At 35.9% G+C, this 20,000-nt stretch overlaps 1 protein-coding gene across 3 annotated transcripts in view; it reads left to right on the plus strand.

The window, feature by feature from the left end:
* LOC136843135 (histone-lysine N-methyltransferase SMYD3-like) overlaps nucleotides 1-13,960 on the plus strand; it is an 18,586-nt gene extending 4,626 nt beyond the window's left edge. Inside the window, exons 4-9 of one of the 3 annotated variants that reach the window (XM_067111175.1) lie at nucleotides 1,613-1,740; nucleotides 5,174-5,350; nucleotides 7,685-7,823; nucleotides 10,420-10,587; nucleotides 12,141-12,303; nucleotides 12,815-13,960. In XM_067111175.1, the coding sequence (XP_066967276.1) occupies nucleotides 1,613-1,740; nucleotides 5,174-5,350; nucleotides 7,685-7,823; nucleotides 10,420-10,587; nucleotides 12,141-12,303; nucleotides 12,815-13,097 (1,058 nt within the window). In that variant the 3' untranslated portion in view covers nucleotides 13,098-13,960. The remainder of the gene's footprint in view (nucleotides 1-1,612; nucleotides 1,741-5,173; nucleotides 5,351-7,684; nucleotides 7,824-10,419; nucleotides 10,588-12,140; nucleotides 12,304-12,814) is intronic. The other 2 variants (XM_067111176.1, XM_067111177.1) reach the window with 2 other exon arrangements.
* The last annotated feature ends 6,040 nt before the right edge of the window (nucleotides 13,961-20,000 follow it).

Below are 20,000 nucleotides of genomic sequence, written 5' to 3' on the forward strand. Positions count from 1 at the left end.
TAAATATATATATATATATATATATATATATATATATATATATATATATATATATATATATATCACATACAGTATACTGTATGTATTTAGATTTACACAACATGGTAACTATAAATGCAAAATCCTGCCACCCTGACCAGGTTTGAGCCTATGTCTTTTGAGTTCATAGCAAGGTGACAATCCAGTCATCCATAATCCTACTTTCACTCAAAAAAAAAAAAGGCCTAGATTCAAATCCTGTCAAGGGTAGCAAGACCTATACTATTCATGTAAGTACAGAATAGACGGAAGAGCATGATGCTGGATGTAACGATGAAAACTGATCATTATCTGACTGAATGCCGTGAAAAAAAAATGTTTATTTGAAAAGGAATAATAAAACATTGACATTAAATGTGAATAATGCAAGTGAGTTTGATGAAAAGGAAGTCAGGATAGCATAGGGAGGACATGAATGAAAAATGGGCTACGGGTATATGACGAATATGCAAAATTTCATGATGGGATGACAGAATCAGTAGCCTGTGTTTTTCACTACAAATGGTAGGAGAAGAAATGAAAACAGTGAGTGGAAATAAGAGGTTTAGCAAAAGAAATAGAAGCATGACTTTAAGAGGTTTAGCAAAAGAAGTAGAAGCATGACTTTAATCAGGAAAGTAAAACAGATTCAAAAGAAGTAGCACAGGAAGAACGGTGTTGGTTTAAACAAGGAAGAGGCTGTGTGGATCAAGTGTTCGTTATGAAACAGTTACAGGAGACTTTGAAAGAGAAAATGCTTATGATAGGGCGAAGCTTGTGCTGGAACAAGTAGATGGGAGAGTGGCCAGTTTATTCCAAAAGTGGGTGGGTCTGAAACGAGGAAGTTGGAGAGAGAGAGAGAGAGAGAGAGAGAGAGAGAGAGAGAGATGGTGGTGAGGAAGGTGATATGGAATATAACTTTCGTTCTTTATTACAAAATATGTGTTTTGAAATGCTGCCATTAATCCGTTCTTTTCAAAGGTGAATAAAACTTAGATTGTCTTGTTAGGTCAGTGATTGAGTAGCGCTGAAGCCTACAGAAAACTTCCACGAGCGACTGTGGATCATAAATCCCGTTTCTTTACAATGCAATTTTTGCTTTGCCATGTCCTTCCTTCCTTGAAGTAAGGAAATGGTAAATCTACAAGCATCTTGAAGATAAACGTATGTGACGGCTAACACGGTCTTCCTGCTAAACCTAACTGTGTTCCTCGTAGTCTTTCTTCTGAGTTTATATCCTCCAGCCTCACTGATTAAGCTGCTTCAGTAGCTTTAATTATGTATCTTATTGTTACATTTTTCTGCTGACCTTTCACTATTAAAATGTGTGTTTTCACCAGATAGACAAATGAACACTGGTTGCTGACTGCTGACCTTTGCCAGAGGGGGGGGGATATTTCAAGGTACCCTTTCGATGAAATATTGCCATTCTCTTAGCAGTCTGTAAATTTGTTTTCCATTGTACTTGAGTCCCGTTCTGATGCAGTTGGTGGAAAGCGTACCTTGGCACTATGTGATGATTGGAGAGCGATCATTATGGAAACTGTTCTTTTCTCAATCGTTCTCGACTGATTCGTGTTCACTTCATCTACAGATTACGCCGACGTGAAAAATGACAAGAAAAGTCAGGACGATGTTGAAAGTCTTATGTCTCAACTCGGAAAATATATCGGGAAGCAAAATTTACCCAACGAATCGGATTTCTTTGGAATCTACGGACGAGTAAGTAGCCAAATTCTCTGTCTCTCTCTCCTCTGTCTGAGAATTAACAGCTATCGATCAGGTCTCAAGCTTCTGAGTTTACCCTAAACATTCATTTCTTTGAGATGAGAGGCGTCAGAATGATTACACTGCATAACTATGTTCCTAAGTTCTGAACTCACTCTAGGAGTAGAGGGCAAAATGACTGGCGTTTTTACAGCTATGGTTCTGCTGCTGAGATTAGCAAGGATAAAAACATAACTTGTCCTGTCTTTAATAACTTTGGATTCTTCTCTGTCGTACTTCCTTTGGTATTGTCTAGATTAACACTGCATTCAAGCATATGAAGATACTAACAGTCGGTCACGCAATTGATATGAGGTACAGAGTGATAAATAAATTGACAGAGAGAATATTTAAGACCGATACTGTGAAGGGGAATCTTGAGAAGTGGAGTAAGCCAAGCTACCAACATATCTTAGAAAAATAACTTACTCTTGGCTAAGTGCAGTTTCCTTTACGAATGACGTCAGCAAACCTCAGAAATCTTTATGTAAGTAAGTTTTTCAGCAAGTCTCCTGGTGCGACCGGGCCTTGAAAGTAGGCTTCGTGACAGCACTGTATAAGCAATGCCAGGTGCCACCTCAGTGTTGTGGCCCGATTCTACAAATATAGCCCCATTTTTTTTTCCTTTTTATTGCCGATCTTCTACCATGTGATAGGATAGAAAAGAAGAGGATAAAAATAGCAGCAAACAACGATTTAATACGATTTGGAGAGGAGAAAAAGTGAAAATAAAGGGTACATAATATCAGTGTTTCCTGATGAATTACAGGCAAGCAACTATTTATAATATATATATATATATATATATATATATATATATATATATATATATATATATATATATATATAATATATATATGTACACACATATATATATATAATAAAAATAATAATGATATTAATAATAATATTATGTGCGTGAATACAAGAAAACTTCGCAAAAGTAAAGGTCAAATTGACATACAGAACACAAGGAACATGAACGAAAAGGAGGTAAAACAACGAAAAGTCAAAATTATTATATATATATATATATATATATATATATATATATATATATATATATATATCAACAAATATATCTATATTTATATATATATATATATAAATATATTATATATATATATATATATATATATATATATCTTAAACCTTTTTCCCCTTTAAAGAGGATGGTAATAAAAGCTATTACAAGTTTTCAGCAAACCTTTTGGAATGAGCTTGCTAGACTTTATATCTAGGAGGCATATGAAGCGTCTGGGCTTTCCGATCCCCCATCCAATGACAGACCAACCTTTAAAGTAACTTTTTTCCCACCGCACAACCAGTGGCTTAAAAAAAAATTGTTTCTGGCAGTAAATATGATATTTTATTTTTCATAATTTCTCTGCAAACTTGCTTCTGCCATAAAATCAGGTTGTATTCTAAAAAAATTATATGACCTGCTGTCTCCCACAAAACCAAAATAATTTTTTTTTTCAGGGCATAAGCTGATTTTAAATCAACAGCAAATCTACAGGAAAACCAAATGACGAGGAATTATTTTCCTATGATTATTGGCAGAGATGTGAGATGAACATGACCAATAAAGGAATCTCGTGTTACGTAAATGTATATTATCTTATACGTGTTGCATTGTCTATTTGGAGGCCATTCAAGTCTGCCACAAGTCTTTTAGTCACAACCATTATAGCCCCAACCCAACTTAAACTATCCTAACTTTACCTAATCTAACCTTACATACTGGTCGAAATATTAAAGGCCTGAAAGCTGTGGGGCCAAAATGGCTTACTACATTTCACTGAAGTTAATAATAATGCTAATAATATAATAATAATAAAGGCCGTAAATAGCATGTCAAGTGGACGTAAGAGAATATAATAACCTTCAGCATTTATGCTTCTAACATAAGTGCCTATCAGGGCTCTAGCGTTAGACCAGTTAACACCTTTTCCAAGTTGCCGTTTGAAGTTCGTGAATGTTTGGCTTCGATCTCTCTCTCTCTCTCTCTCTCTCTCTCTCTCTCTCTCTCTCTCTCTCTCTCACATGAAACTTGAAGAACTGACTCAAAAGAGTATGCTGATATGAGAAGTGGTCTAATTTTGCCCTGATAAATTTCAGAATTAATCAGGACCTTGATACAGATAAATATGTAATGCGTAAATGTAATTCTCGAGACGTGTATGACTGCTTGAACACTGATCCTTTATGCCATAATTTTGCGCGAGCGCCACTCACCTCTTCGTAATTCGCAATGAGGAGAGATGATTCCTCACCTCTCCTCATCGTGAAACTTCTGTCAGAAATATTCTTAAGCTGAGAAAAAGGAAGCAGAGAAAGGAAATGAGTAGTTTTATCCCATTTTACGGAACTCAGAGGGGATGCTGGATAAACATATTCTTGGACTCTGTCCGGATTATCTGCAAGGCAAAGTTCGTATTCCGTGTTTTTTTTTTTTTATTATTCGAACTGGAACAATTATTCTAAAACGCCGTAAATAAGAGAGTGATACAAGCCACTCTTACAGATACTGAACCACTCTTAAGTAGGTAAAAATAAGTGACGAGACCTTTACAGCTACATAAGTTACGAGTTTATAATCATTGTAGCTGTTCCTAAAAACCGCATAAGGGATAATAACCACCGCATCCTTCCCACACCATTTTGATATAACGAATGCAGACACGCGCAGGTGACGTAACCGCTGACGTGAAAATGATTCCTAATTTTGTTGATGGTAATGCGGAAGGAACCTTGCCTTACGGAAGTCATTAGAGCATATCTCTGCACCTGCACTTCCGTTAACGAGATGAAAGCCATCAACATTTTTTTCAAGATTTAGACAGTTGTGGTCTAAAACTTAGGTGAACAGAATGCTAATATAAAGTGAAAGAATCGCTTCATACACATACACACACAGAGATAATACATACGTATATATACACGCATATATATATATACAGATGTATGCATATATATTACATATATATATATATACATATATATATATATATATATATATATATATATATATATATATATATATATATATATATATATATATATATATATATATATATATATATATATATATATATATATATATATATATATATATATATATATATATATATATATATATATATATATATATATATATATATATATATATATATATAGAGAGAGAGAGAGAGAGAGAGAGAGAGAGAGAGAGAGAGAGAGCCTATTACCATTGCTTAAATCTGAATTGAAACCCACGTGGATCGCATTTCATTATTCCTCGAACATTTCTAGAAAATCATCAGTTTTAACACAAACTTTGATGGACCTTACGGTAATCAGCGACCCCCTCATGCAATTCCCTCACCAGCTCTTAATGCCTTCACAGGTCCTCGTGAACCGTTTCTGCATCTTCGACGATACGATGCTGTCATTTGGGTCAGGGGTCTTTCTGGCTGCGTCTATCTTCGACCACGCCTGTCTTCCTAACTGCTACGTCTCCTTCCACGGCAGGAGAGTTCACATCAGGTCACTGGTTGACATGCCGGAGCTAAACTACGACAAAGTATGTGTTATCGTTTTTTAAAGCTAACCGGTATTTTACTTTCCCTCTAGAAGCCCCCGAAAAATGTTTGTCATTTTGTTAATTAAGTCAAGGAAGAATATTTGTGTTAGAATTTATTCATTTGGACTAAATATATAAAACGCACGTAGTCACACACATATAGAGTACATTTATGAATACTGCATACATACACCCCAGGTTGAATGATGATCATGGAAAAGAGGTAGTTAGCTAAAGAGAAATTTGTTGTGATCTTCACACAACCCATGGGACAATAGTATGTGACAGCGTCAGGCTGGCTCCTGTGGGCACCATAAGAGTTCTGTGAGAAAAGGGGATTGGTGATTTGTGGAAAATAGAGCATACGAGACACATTAGAGGCTGTAGAAACTACTACGTTTATGTAGAAATGTGAGTACTTTTACTCGAAGAAAGACTCCACAAAGTGTTTATGAGAGGAGCAAGATGACATCGGGCTAGGAAGAGTTTATGGGCTCAAGATTCTACCTTGAGTTAGTGTTGACAGGTATAAGTGTAAAGAGACACGTCTGCCATTATTTAGATTTGCTCTGAAAAGGGCAGAGACACATTCAAGGGAGATGCAGCATTTAAAATGTAATGGAGTACGGCGCGCGTGCCAGTGAACCAGTAAATCTGCCATTTTTTCATTCTGTCATTTTTTAGCCTGGTGACAAAAAAACCAGAGTAGTATAATGTAAAAGTATATCATTACTTCTCGCCTGTTAAGCATTTTCACTAATTGAATAATGAGACAAGATAGAGAGAGACCAACGTTACACTCTATTGGTAAAAGTGTGAATGAATCGAAGGTTGAATGACTAACGTTTGCACATAGTGCTTTGTTGAACCTGAAAAGTCAGTGATAAAAACGATTTTAATGAATGAGTGAACGAATGCCTCATGCACGTTTCGACAGATACGATAATCCGTGAACTAAAATCGTTCACTGGTATGTGTAACTGGGGGTGGTAGTTATAGAAGATGGAGGAAAAATTGAAGAAGTTATCATAAAGTAGGCAGTACACGGAAAAAGGGAGAACTTCTGAAGTGGTGTACCCAAGAAAGTGTTAAAGGAAACGAAAAGGAGAACGCATAAAATGTTTGTGAAACCAAGTCATCATTCCAATGCTCCACTGGTTTATATTTTTCAGAGATACAGGAAGAAAATGTTGAAATATATAGTCAGTTAATAAGTCTGAAAGAGAGGAATAAAGATATGCAGGACCAGTAATGTAGCAAGATCTACTAAAAAGAGAAGACAGGCAGAATGGGTTATGCTTTACTGAGGTAGAGAGAACGGAACTGAGACTAGTACAGGGATATCCATATCATAAATACTATATATGTGTATGTGTGTGTGTATATATATATATATATATATATATATATATATATATATATATATATATATATATATATATATACATACATACATACATACATATATACATATATATATATAATAATATATATATATATGTATATACATACATATAATTAAGTGCATTTGCCCAGGTAACAATTTGAACCTGGGTCTTTGGTTAAATACAACGATAAACAATCGACTTTGACCACTTGATTATCAAGAGAGACCAAGTTACTGACTGCTGTACTTAGAATTGACATCAACCTATCTCCACCATGATAGCTGGTGATATTTCCCCTGGGTGTAAATTATTCCCAATGTATAGTGCAATCGATATCAAACGGTATTTGTGGCTTAACATTTGTAAGTTATGAAAATCACTAGTGCATAAGGAAAACACAGACACATATAGGGCCTATATATATATATATATATATATATATATATATATATATATATATATATATATATATATATATATATATATATATATATATATATATGTATATGTATATGCCTGTGTGTGTCTGTGTTTGTTTACGTAAGGGCAGAGGGGTTTGAGAGTAAATTTTTTGTACCCTTGGCACGTTCAACTCAACGAATCACAGAGGACAAGAATAACTAAGCCGCAGCGTAACACCTGATCTCTTCTATTTTAGGCTGCGTGCTCATAAGGGGACTACTCTATACCCTATTTAGATGACGAGAGACTTCAAGTACAAACTTTTTATCTTTAATTACGTTTTCTATAAATTCGGGCTGTTTGTGAAGAAAACGCAATACGGATAGATACAAATATCGTGCCTCTGTTATGAAGAATATTTTACTCTTTTCTTAGTTTAGTTATACAGTCACATTCAGTACAATACATAAATTGTGCTCACCAGGGAGGCTTCGTACATCTTAACTTCCGGTGTCAAACGAGTACCTTTCCATTTCATTTGCAGATGCGTATCAGCTATATAGACCCAGTCGCGAGCGTGGCATCAAGACTGGAAGATCTACACAACAAATGGTACTTTTGGTGCGACTGCAAGACCTGTGCCGACAAGGAGAGGGCCAATATGGAAAGCTCCATTCTTTGCGGTAAGTCTAAAACTGATTTAGGAGGAAAGATGGGCCAATAATGCTTACGGTACGAGATGTTCTGAGTTTAGGCGCAAAGGTACTCGGTGTCCAAGCTTGTGTCCATGCTCATATAATGAGTTACTTTATTTCCGCTAATTTTGTTAGTTAGTGGTTACTCTACAAGACAGCAACTACTTACACCTTATAAATAAGAAAAAGTAATCAGATTCCATCTTTTGGATTAAAAGATTTCATTAAATCCATAAAAAAAAAAAAGAGACGAAACGAACTTTGTTTCACTTTCCTTTCAACTACTTTTCATACCCAATCCCCTTGGATGACTTTCCAGTTAATAAACGGCAATCGAAATGCTTGTTCATAGTTTTTATCTTTCATAATGCGCAAGTATCCTAACAGACCAAATCGAAATGCCTTTGATCTGACGAGCAAACTTCCTGAAATAAAAATTTCCATATTCAAAAGCACGTCAATTCGAGCAAAGCAGGAATTAGAGTTGCCAGATATAGCTATAATTTTCAGTAAATAAATAGCCTAAATACTCACTCTTGAATTTAATCATGATTATTTTATACAATTACATATGCCAACCGAGCATTTCACGATAAAATAGGAATGCATGGTATGTTCGATTTGAGAGTATCAAAATCCGCAACAATGGCGAGAACAGGTATACAGTTTTGCTGTTAAGGTAGCTTAAATCTTTCCTGGCAAGCAGCTGAATGTCGTGGTGTCTGAAAAGTAAGGGCGATAGACTGCGTAAGACAAGCAGCACCCGTAAACTCAAGAGGCACAGGTTCTAAGTAAGATAATGGAAGTTCACTTCGGGAATTAAATTTTTTTTAAGAGCCTAACACCAGGTTTTACTTTGCTGATGCAAATCATTATTGTCATCCTTAAAAAAAGAGAAATCATGTTCAAACAATGCTGAATCAAAGTTTAGTCCCCAGGACATTACAAAAGTAGAATGATATTCCAACAATGGTAAGACAAAGTCTGAAGCATGTGACATAAATATCATCTCTTTACATATGGCAAGACTTATGAACAATACCAAACTTTTTCCCACATAGTACTTCATCATTCCCAGATAAAGAAATGAATACTGGACATACCGAAGTAACAGTGAAAAAATATTAATTGAGAATAGATTGGAACATAAAATTTTGGCCAAAGACCAATCGCCGGGACCTACTATGGGGTCACTCAGCGCTGAAAGGGAACTGGAGAGTGAAAAGGGTGTAAAGGTGTAACAGGAGGAAATTCTCGCATTTGCACTATTAAACAATTTTAACGAAAGGGTGTAAAGTAAGGTGAGAGAAAGATAATATGAACGGATGTACAGTAACAGGAATGAAAATAGTTGCACCTAGGGGCCGAAGGGAAGCTGCAAAGAACCTTTAAGTAATGCCTACAGTGCACCGCGGAAGATGCACTGACGGCACTGGCCCCCTACGGAAAATATTAATTAAGAAGACTGAGAAGACTCTATAAATCAAACTCTGCTGATGCAGCCAAAATTTCCAACGCAGAATAATTACAGAGTATAATTAATAGTAAATCTGATTCTCCCCAAGACTCCGACCCTAGATAACACTCAAATTTCCAAGTCTGAGCATCGCAACAGGAGCAAGCTGGAGCTGCAAGTATCACTTGTATCCCTTTAGAGTCCTTCACCTCTCACATACACACATAGGCAAAGGAACCATAAAAAACATTTGCTCCCAGTTCATCGAAAACCTCTGACTGGAACGCTTGCTCCTTTATTTGTTTATTTATTTGTACCTCGGGTCGAGTTCTAGTTCACCTTGGTCAGAACATCATCACCTTCCTAATGAATTAATCGTTATTGATGTTTTTATAGTAAAAACACTAAGCCATTGGAGAGCAAGTGTGGAGTGATCAGAGCTGCTTCAGCAATTCCAAAATAATTTCTAGGCCTTCTTACAGCAGTGCCTCCCCAGTAAGAGAATGAAAACAAATAATAAACAAAATTGCTTTTTAGTCTGGCAAAAATAACAGAAAAGATTTTCCTTTCAAAGTTATTTTTTTAACGCATGGAGTTGAATTGTAGCTCACCTAGGTCAGGATAATTTCGTCCAGTATTTCAACTATTATGGTACTCTATGAGTAATAAATGTTAATCTCATTTCATCTCTGGACTTGAAAGTTTTGAAGGCAAAGCTTTATAATTAGCAATAAAAAAAGACTAGGTTAGGAAAATGAGTTCCAAAGCGCCACCTATGTTGCTGCTGTACCCTCTCCCCTTCTGGCCGGCACCAAAACACACACACAAATACACATATCTTTACATTTCTGTCCTACAAAAATTAGTGAATGTATTGCTTTCTATTTTTTTTTTATCAATATATATCCTTGGTTAGATCTACACTTGCTCATTTATCTATCATTGTCATTTTTTTTTTTGAAGATTAATAATGACAACACTACTGATGCATGAATGAATCTTTTATTAAAGTGAATAGGTCTGATCCTGAAAGATTTGAGCAAAGTTTCAGCAATTCTAAAATGTTACCTAACAGGTTGTTATTGTATTTCTACTACCGTAATCCTCATTCTGAGTCTATTTCATCAGGAAACTGTTCCACCCCTGTATACATCCCAGAAGCCTACAGCCACAAGATCCCGTCCATAGAATGCCCCAAGTGCCAAGAACTTGTTGATAAGGAGAAGATAAGACTTTACCGACAAATCGTGATCTTCACCAAATATCATCTGAACAGAATGAGTGAAGAAAGTCCTAGTATCCTTTGTACAGCAATGTTTATCCAAATACTTCTTTTCTTATTCGTGACCCACTAGCTCATCTTACTCACCTATTAATTGCCCATAATAGGATTCGATGTAAATCACTTTTGGGTAAATACATGACAGACGCGCCCACATGAGAGAGAGAGAGAGAGAGAGAGAGAGAGAGAGAGAGAGAGAGAACCCTTTTTATAGATACCCATATGATACATATATATATATATATATATATATATATATATATATATATATATATATATATATATATATATATATATATATATATATATATGTTCTTAGCTCTCTTGATTGGTTCCACCTCCTCTCTTCCTATGGCCACGTAGTAAGAAGAGAGGAGGTGGAACCAATCAAGAGAGCTAAGAACGTGCCAGTGATGGGGAGGAGGAGGAGGAGGAGGAGGAGGAGTGTGGGGCCGTCAGCGGATGAGATGGATGGATGGGGTGAGGAGATATGGGTGAGGAGGGACCTGGGAAGAAGAAGCAGGAATAGAAATAGATGGAGAAAGTTGACTCAAGCAGGCCAACCCTGCTATACAGTGGGATTAATAAGGTCGAAAAAGAAATATATATATATATATATATATATATATATATATATATATATATATATATATATATATATATATATATATATATATAATATGCAAATACACATGAAAATAAGAGGCAGAAAGTCTATTAGGCCTTTCATGTTTATTCATGCACCGTCGGAACAAATAAACTTGAAAACACTTGATACTAACCTGCCTGTCATTTTCCTGTGATATTCGCTTATACATACTCTGTCACGTGCATCGTGTGATTCTTTAGAAATATATACATATATATATATATATATATATATATATATATATATATATATATATATATATATATATATATATATATATATATATATATATATATATATATATATATATATATATATATTTTGTATGTATGTATGTTGGGGAGGAGCCAGACAAGTTGAGCCTTCGGTTCTCAGCAAGTCTCAAATTTCAAGAGTTGAGGCTGGCTCTGATAACTATAACTGCTGCGTCCGCCGAAAGGCACCATGCTGGAATCAAACCACAGTATCTTGCGAACACAAGCTTATTGCTCGCAATTAGCAGCTTTCCTTCGCGGGGGCTACTCCCAGGCAAAATCTAGACAACGATCGCGCCACGATTCATCTTTCAAGAGTAAAATCGAAGGTGATCCCCCTGAGAAAAAAAAAAAAACTTTATCTATGGGCCAAAGTTCACGAGTATTCTACGTCCGTTCATTAAAAATTAGCATATTTTTACAAGTTTCTTGGAAAAATTCACTTTAAGCTTTTTGTGGAAAGTATAGAAAAATTAAAAAAAAAAATTTCTGATTCTATGTGCATATCTTCCTTTTTCCATTGATTTTTTTTTTTTTTTTTAACTGGCCAACATTAAAGTTTGCCCGGTCTAGGAATGTTCTTAACTTAAATTTTAGCCCGGCCTGTAAGGGTTGATAAACGTTTATTTTCCTTAAATCTCTCACTTCCACTATTTTACCCTAGACTTAACAGACTGCCTGGAGATCTTAGAAAGACAAGGCGACGAACTGCATCCGCTGAACGTCTGGAGAGTAAGGACTCTGGACTTCGCTTTCAACGCTGCTGTCCACAACGGGTGTTGGGCCTTGGCTCTCGACTACGGAGACAAGAACTATGAGGGCATGAGGTTGGGTCATCGTTTATGGCGTTGATATTTTCTTTCCATTTTTCTCCCTCAAAGAATTTTTTGTTCGTTTCCTTTTGTATGCTTCGCAGAGTAACTTTCTGATATATCTTCTTTTTTTATTTTAACTTATTTTCTAGTCACTGGGCGGGTATCTCAGATCTTACATTCGTATTGTTTGTGATCAATCATTTAGAAGCTTATTTAAAATGTAAAAAAAAAAATCAGCTCGACTTACCGTATTCGGATGTAGTAAATGGAAGCGGGGGATGCTATATTAGAGGCGGCAATAGGCAATATTTTAGTCACCCCCCTTTTTTTTTCAAATCTTATCACTATTCAATGTACTTACATAATTTCTGGAGGGAGAAAACTATTAAGTATGAGTTTCATGACTCAATGTGCAAATCAGTTACCTGGATAAATACAAGCAAGAATGTACCCTTGATGTCTACTTTTTAATTAATTTAATTTATTGCGTACTTGCAATCCTCACCTTACACGATTTCTCCAGGTACTACTATGGAGAAAACAACCCAACCTTCGCCCTGTTTTTATTCAAGTATGGGAAAGCGAAGATCTACCTGAAAGACTTTTATGAGGGCGTCAAACTTTTGGACAAAGCAGAGCCCATCCTCAAGGCGGGACTTGGGTCAACGCACCCTGTGGTCGTCGACCAGCTTATTCCGACAAATTTACTGGCGAACGAGGACATCAACATTTGTTTACAACGAAGGATGGCGATCATCAACAAGCAGGAAGCGAGGAAAGGAAAGCCCGTTAGCCAAGCTGCTTAGAGTAACTAAAAACAAAACGAAAGGAAATCCTTAAGTCCTCAGGAACAAGGCAGAGGAGCTTGGTGAACATGGTAGCGTAAGTCGGTGAACAGACTCAGCGTTAAAAATGCAATTACCGGTAAAAGAAAACTTTTCATATGAAGGAAACTAATCATTTACTATGCAATTCGGCATTTTAAGGCAGACTCCCTTATAGAAAGGTATTTCTTTTAGAAATAAGAAACCTAAATGTATTTAGGTTTTTGGATACAAGACATCACTGCGAGGCATTTATTTTTCGATTTAAGTAAAATATCAGCTTCAGCATTTACCTATTATGGCCGAACCTAAAGAGTTGCAGACAACTCTCTTGTGATGGTTACTGTAATTTTCATACCATCTGCACCACAGTCCGGGAGTCATACGAAAGCATGATGCTTAATACAACTTCAGATATGATATTAGAATAGAATAGAATATAGAATTTAGGACAAAGGCCAAGCGATGGGACCTATGAGGTCATTCAGCGCTGAAAGGAAAACAGAGTAGAAAGGTCTGAAAGGTGTAAGAGAAGGAAAACCTCGCAGCTGCACTCTGAAACAATTGTTAGGAGACGGTGGATAGCAAGATGGAAGAAAGAGAATATAGATGGCGGTACAGTAAAAGGGGCAGAATAGACCCTTCAAAGAACCGTAAGTAATTCCTACAGTGCACCGCGTGAGGTTCACTGACGGCACTGCCCCCGTAGGAAGATATGTTATAAAAACAGATGGGGAAAAAAGGGTCTGCTTATTTTCATGTGCAAATTTGAAAGTTTTGAATTGTTAGCGGCTGTATAAGTAAAGCTGCTACGGCTTTATTCAAATAAAATTTTCGTTCTTGCCTGACTTGCCTTTTAAATCCTTTATTGTAAATAAAAAAAGCTGCGCTAGTTCGAACATTTATGAACAGTTACAGAATTCAAACTCTTACATTAAGAGTACATAAAAACCAAATAGTGAAACCGTGGAGAGTATATGGAGTCATTTCATAAATTAATATCTAATTATGATGTGCGGTAGCCCGTAAAAATCAGGAAACAAAACAGGTGAAGATATTTTTACCAAATATTCGAAGGAAACGCCAAATTCTAAAACAGAATATAACAAAGGAGAAGAAGAGAGAGCAACGTGTGGACCCATATCTTCAGCAACACAAAACCTAAAATCCTTTAACATTTAGAAACTAATTGATCGACACTTTGTGAAGCCTCATTTTTCATTGAAACTTATTTTCCTAATCTACACTTCCTTTTTCAGTGGATTAAAGGGTCCAGTCTTGCTAAATACGTTCTAATTCATTAAACGCAATCCACAACGAACAGCCGTAAATAGTAGGCTACATCCGAAGAATATCCTAAAACCGCAGCTTTTGGGGGGAAATCAATTTCTAGGAAAGTGCTTCCCTTTTGTAAGTCAAATCAACTATAGCCGGTGTCATCTAATATGTCTTCGAAATACTGTCGTCAATAAACATTCTTTCATGGCAACACTGTAGAGCGTCGGCTGCTGATTGGCTTAATTCCATCTTATTCGAATGTACAGAAATATAACTTTGAATTCTTAACAAAGCACTTATTTATATGTAAGACACGGGATTACACACAAAAATAATGCAAAAATAGCTTTCATAATAAATAGTCTTTTGAGTTACTACAGATATATCGGGGCCTATAATGACAAAATCAAAGTACCACAGAAAAATACTGGTAAACGTATGCATACTGTACAACCAGAGGAGGCGGGCCGGGGAAAATTATCCAACTTGTCATTCGGTTTGGGCTTCAGCAGAACTTGGACTGCTATTGCTGTTATCCCAATGCACTCATCTAATGCAAAATTACTTGTTTTCAATAAGCAATATATATTATACAAGCATCCTTTAAAAAGTATGACATATGCAAAAAGACTTGACGGCACAATATTTTTTACGGCAATTGTTTTAGGCATTTTATAACTGACAATCTATATGATAAGAAACAGTACTACAGTCCTAGTCATTGTACAGGTTTGTTACGATTTCTTAGAAGTGTATATCCCGTTCATACTACCAATAACTAATATACGTTTCACTTACATCTTGTTCTTCATACATTTTTCTGTAATTGATATAAATCATTAGTCATAAATGAAACTGTAAAAGCAGAGACGACTGACTCGGTCAAAACTCACAAAATTCCTCTCTAGTCCAAATGTAGCATACTTTTCCCTTGTCTTTCTTTCATGCTGATCTGAATAATAACCTTCCATACATTGCTTATTTCATGAAAGCAAGTAGAAATCACGTCATAAGAAAAAAGTGGGTCACACCTGCTACATAGTGCACTGGGCGGGGAAGGTAATGGTACAGTAGCTCTTGCAAATTCCGGCGGGAGAACTTGAGAAAACTCGCTATTAACAAGGCCAAGCTAGATTTTATGAAAACCATATGTATATCGATGTATAAAATATTGCAACGTGATTTATTTAAAATGAAAAATGATGTTTTATCAATTTACTTCTCCAGTGTGAGCCTAATGAAGCTAAGCACTCAAAATGCAGTCTCATGATTGTAGTTTCCCCCGTGATGCTAAAAGGAACATATCATTTCTAACGGTTTTTGAAATACGCTTCTGCCTCTAACAACATTCAGAAATTTGTTGACTAGAAACCCAGAAACCATATAACCAACGTCGAGATCTCACTTCGAGTATCGGTCAACTATTTTGTTGACTCCGGTATGTTATGAGTGGGCAAGACAAGAAGTAAAATCAGCATAGGCCTACGCACAACAATACACTCCCCATGTCTCTTACTAAATACAGCAAACGCCTATCATCATCGAAAATGTATTTTTTAATATAAATAAAAGAAATTGAAAAATCTATAATTGGAGGCGCATTTAGAAATGTGTTTTTTCTACGGTGTGCCGATTTTACCTCAAACCGGGTAACAATAATGGAGGAATAGCTCATCCTAAATCAAAATCTTACGCACTTTTCAATGAGCACTAATTTATAAAATGGTAGGAAATGTTATATAATTTTTCAAATTTCGTTAGTTAATAAATTGTAAAAAAAAAAAAAAAAAAAAAAAAAAGAGGTCGCGGTCTAGGCCTGTATGACGATGATGTACAACTGAATTGAACAAAATATAAGATTTAGGCTAGAGCCAAGCGCTGGGACCTATTAGGTCATTCGGCGCTGAAAGGGGAATTGAGTGCAAAAGGGTTTTAAAGGTGTAAAGAAGAAAAATCTTGCAGTTGCACTATGAAACAATTGTTGGGAGAGGTTGGAAAGTAAGATGGAAGAAAGAGAATATGAACGGAGGTACAGTAAAAACAATGAAAGGCGTTACAGCTGGGGGCCGAAGGGACGCTGTAAAGAATGCCTACAGTGCACTGCGTGAGACGCAATGACAGCATTTCCCCCCTACGGAGGATTTAATACGTTAGGATGACCGTTATTTCTCTCTCTTCATTCGTTTGTTAATCTCTCGTCTCTCTCTCTCTTATGCAGGTGTTTGTCATTCTCTCTCGTGTCCTTCCTCAGCGTTTTTCTCTCATCCTCAGTTTGCAGACGAGTACATACCTGTGTTGTCAATGAATTTTAATTTTTTGACATGAGTTGACTCCGAACTACAAACAATTAACAAATAAGATCCAAAGTATTTTTTCTTTAAGTTATAAAGCTTGACCGAATTTGAAGTCTTGTTTTAGCGTGAAAAGTTGGAATAAGCATTTTATCGGAAACGATCTAGGCTTCTTTAACTTTCTAACTATATTCCCTAGACGTTGAATAAATTGCAAATGTTCTGATATGACATCAGATTTCTAAATATCAGTGTGCTGTGCTTCATAGTAATATAATACTTTTCTATAAAGACAGGTTCAGACTTGAACAAATACTGTATTACATTTACGAGAGTGATTTTGCCAAACTTACAACTCCCTAGACTTCCCTTGTCATACTGAAGTGATGTGACAACATTAATAGGCCTTTACTTTGACAAACGTTACTTCTACTTAAACCCAAGGCCTAAGAAAAAACTGAAAAAGGTTAATGACAGTAATGGGGTTCAAGGCTGTGAAAATGCAAGGATGGAGAGAGTGAAGGGGTGACTTGAAAAAGTTTAGGTGAATGATATTACAATGAAAAAAAAAGGTGAATGTCCAGAACAACTCCGCATGCATAAAGTACCAAAATTAAAAGTAAAATGTAATATTTTTCATATTTAAAGCGTTTTAGGCCACTTCTTATGATGAGGAAACACCCACAATTTTGCCATATTAGCTATGGAGGCGGTTGGGGGACAGGTATTGTCTAACCTTATAAGTCAAAAATCGAAAATCATTCGATGGGGAACTAGTTTTTCTGAGAAACATTACACTCTTTCTGAGAAACATTACAGTAAAGAACCTCATTTTCGAACTAACTCTAGTAAGATTTCGAGGATGCCGATTAGATAATCATTAATATCTCGGATATGGTGAATCTCCTCAAAAAGTGTTCAGAGACAAAGTTTTATTATTTTATATAGTGAAAATTATAGTGTGACCTATTTTCTTATATCTCACCGCGGAGTTGTTCTGGACATTGACCAAAAAAAAATATGTGAAGTGATAGAATATTAAATCTGAGGTGACAACAAAACTGACGGAAGCAGAAATTTTGGTATTACTGAAATCCATCTACCATAGCCTAATTGTTGAGATAGTAGTTGTAAAATAAGATGAGGCTCTAAAATGTTCGGAAATTGCTCTATATTAGGCTAGAAAGTTGTGATAACAATAGAATCAAACGCATATTTAGAAAGAGAGACAATGGTTAAAAACACGAATGAAATAGAAAAAACCAGCAAACTCAATGCAACTGGCTTAGCCTAGAAATTTAAAAGAATAAGGGCGGGATTATTACAGAAGTTACCCATTCAACAATAATTTTCTATGACTGTCACAGACACTAAGCTAAAGAACGCACCGTATTATGGGAGACTATAGTGTTTTGTATATAGGATATTTTTATTGGTGTTGGATGTCCGTCGTCACCACCGGTATCGACATAAGACAGATTATTTCCCCTAGATATAACAAAAATGACCTGGTAAAGTTTTACTTTAATACCTGCACCATTCCCATCTGCGCGTTGTTCAATACCAGACCCCCAAAACAAACACGAGACGGCAAATATCTCGGTAAGAGTAAATTTGCGATAGATTTTAACAGTACATTTGCGATAGATTTGGGCACGAGTTTCGAACCAATCATGTTAACGGGCCTTAAGATAACTTCATAGAAACTTTAATGCCAAAAAATAGTTTAAAGTAAAATAAAACCAAGGAGGCTTTACAGACGGAAGGGAACGGGTTAGGTTGACGGAAACAAACACTTACGTCGGGACACATTTCGGTTTAAACGACCGTTGTATTGTTATTGTTACCGATTTATGGCTTTGGCCTGCCGTTCGCGTTCTTGGCCTAAGTGAAGAAGGCAGAGAGGCTGATCAAGAGCCAGAAGCTGTAAAATAAAGCATTTTATGAGATCGTGCGGGTTTGCTTACAGAAATAGTAATTTTGGGGGTATTTCCGTCGTTCTGTAATCAAGACTGTAAGGAGAATAAAAGTCAGAGGAACTAAGTTCCCGTTCGGACACTTTGTCCGGCATTGGCTATGACCTAACCAAAACAACCATAACCTATACTTTCCTAGGGCGTCGTGCCTTGACCTGAAGGGGAGGGAGACGCCGTACCTCCTCAAGCAACACTAAACATCAACTACGTGGACTGGCCTACGCTATATTTTCGTGGTGTAGTTCTAAATCCTTACGTTCCGTCATACTAATTTATCTAAAACAGCAGATGAACTGCTTCTTCGGAATCATTCAGGTCAAAATCATCGGGAGAGCTGTTACAAATGGACGGGAACAGGTTAGGCCTACCAAAAAAAAAAAAAAAGCTGAAAATCCCACAAACGTGTTTTTTATACATTATGGTTGAAGCGATATTAGTAATACTGTTTACACACACACACATATACATATGTATAAATATATATATATATATATATATATATATATATATATATATATATATATATATATATAATACATATATGTGTTTCATACACCATGACATTTAATATCAAAGTCACTCACCCTCGGCATAACATACACCGCAGGGGAATTTATAAGAGCTAAGCGATACGAAACCACGGGAACTCGAATCACCCAATGATCAGGGAACGTCGACTATTCAGTGATGCTAGCTACTCAGCAGTTTGTGTGTGTGTGTGTATACATACATACACACACACACACACACACACACAAATATATATATATATGTATATATAGTGTACAGAGAGAGAGGAAGAGCGTAAGTCATCAGAGTGGGTCTGCTTAACATCTGAATATGCAACCAATGTTAAATGAAAGAAGCCATTGGCATAGCCTATATATATATATATATATATATATATATATATATATATATATAGAGAGAGAGAGAGAGAGAGAGAGAGAGAGAGAGAGAGAGAGAGAGAGAGAGAGTGTGTCTTAGTATAGAGAGACATAGAGTTTCTGTGTCTCTCTCTCTATCTACAGACATCTCTCTCTTCTCTCTCTCTCTCTATAATATATGTATATATATATATATATATATATATATATATATATATATATATATATATATATATATATATATATATATATATACAGTATATATGAATGTCTTTTACTGTAATACCACAGTATAATATGAAGATAAAACGGGCCATGAAACACTATTTGAACGTTACAACCATATATTTCGAGCACTGTCTTCTGTGCCCCTGTTCACCGGTAAAATATGGGCAGATGAAATGTTACAAGAGTATATATACAAAGCATATGTAGGTGTGGCAGTAAGTCACC

The sequence above is a fragment of the Macrobrachium rosenbergii genome, chromosome 11 (genome assembly GCF_040412425.1).
Source record: "Macrobrachium rosenbergii isolate ZJJX-2024 chromosome 11, ASM4041242v1, whole genome shotgun sequence".
In the NCBI taxonomy this organism is placed as follows: domain Eukaryota; kingdom Metazoa; phylum Arthropoda; class Malacostraca; order Decapoda; family Palaemonidae; genus Macrobrachium; species Macrobrachium rosenbergii.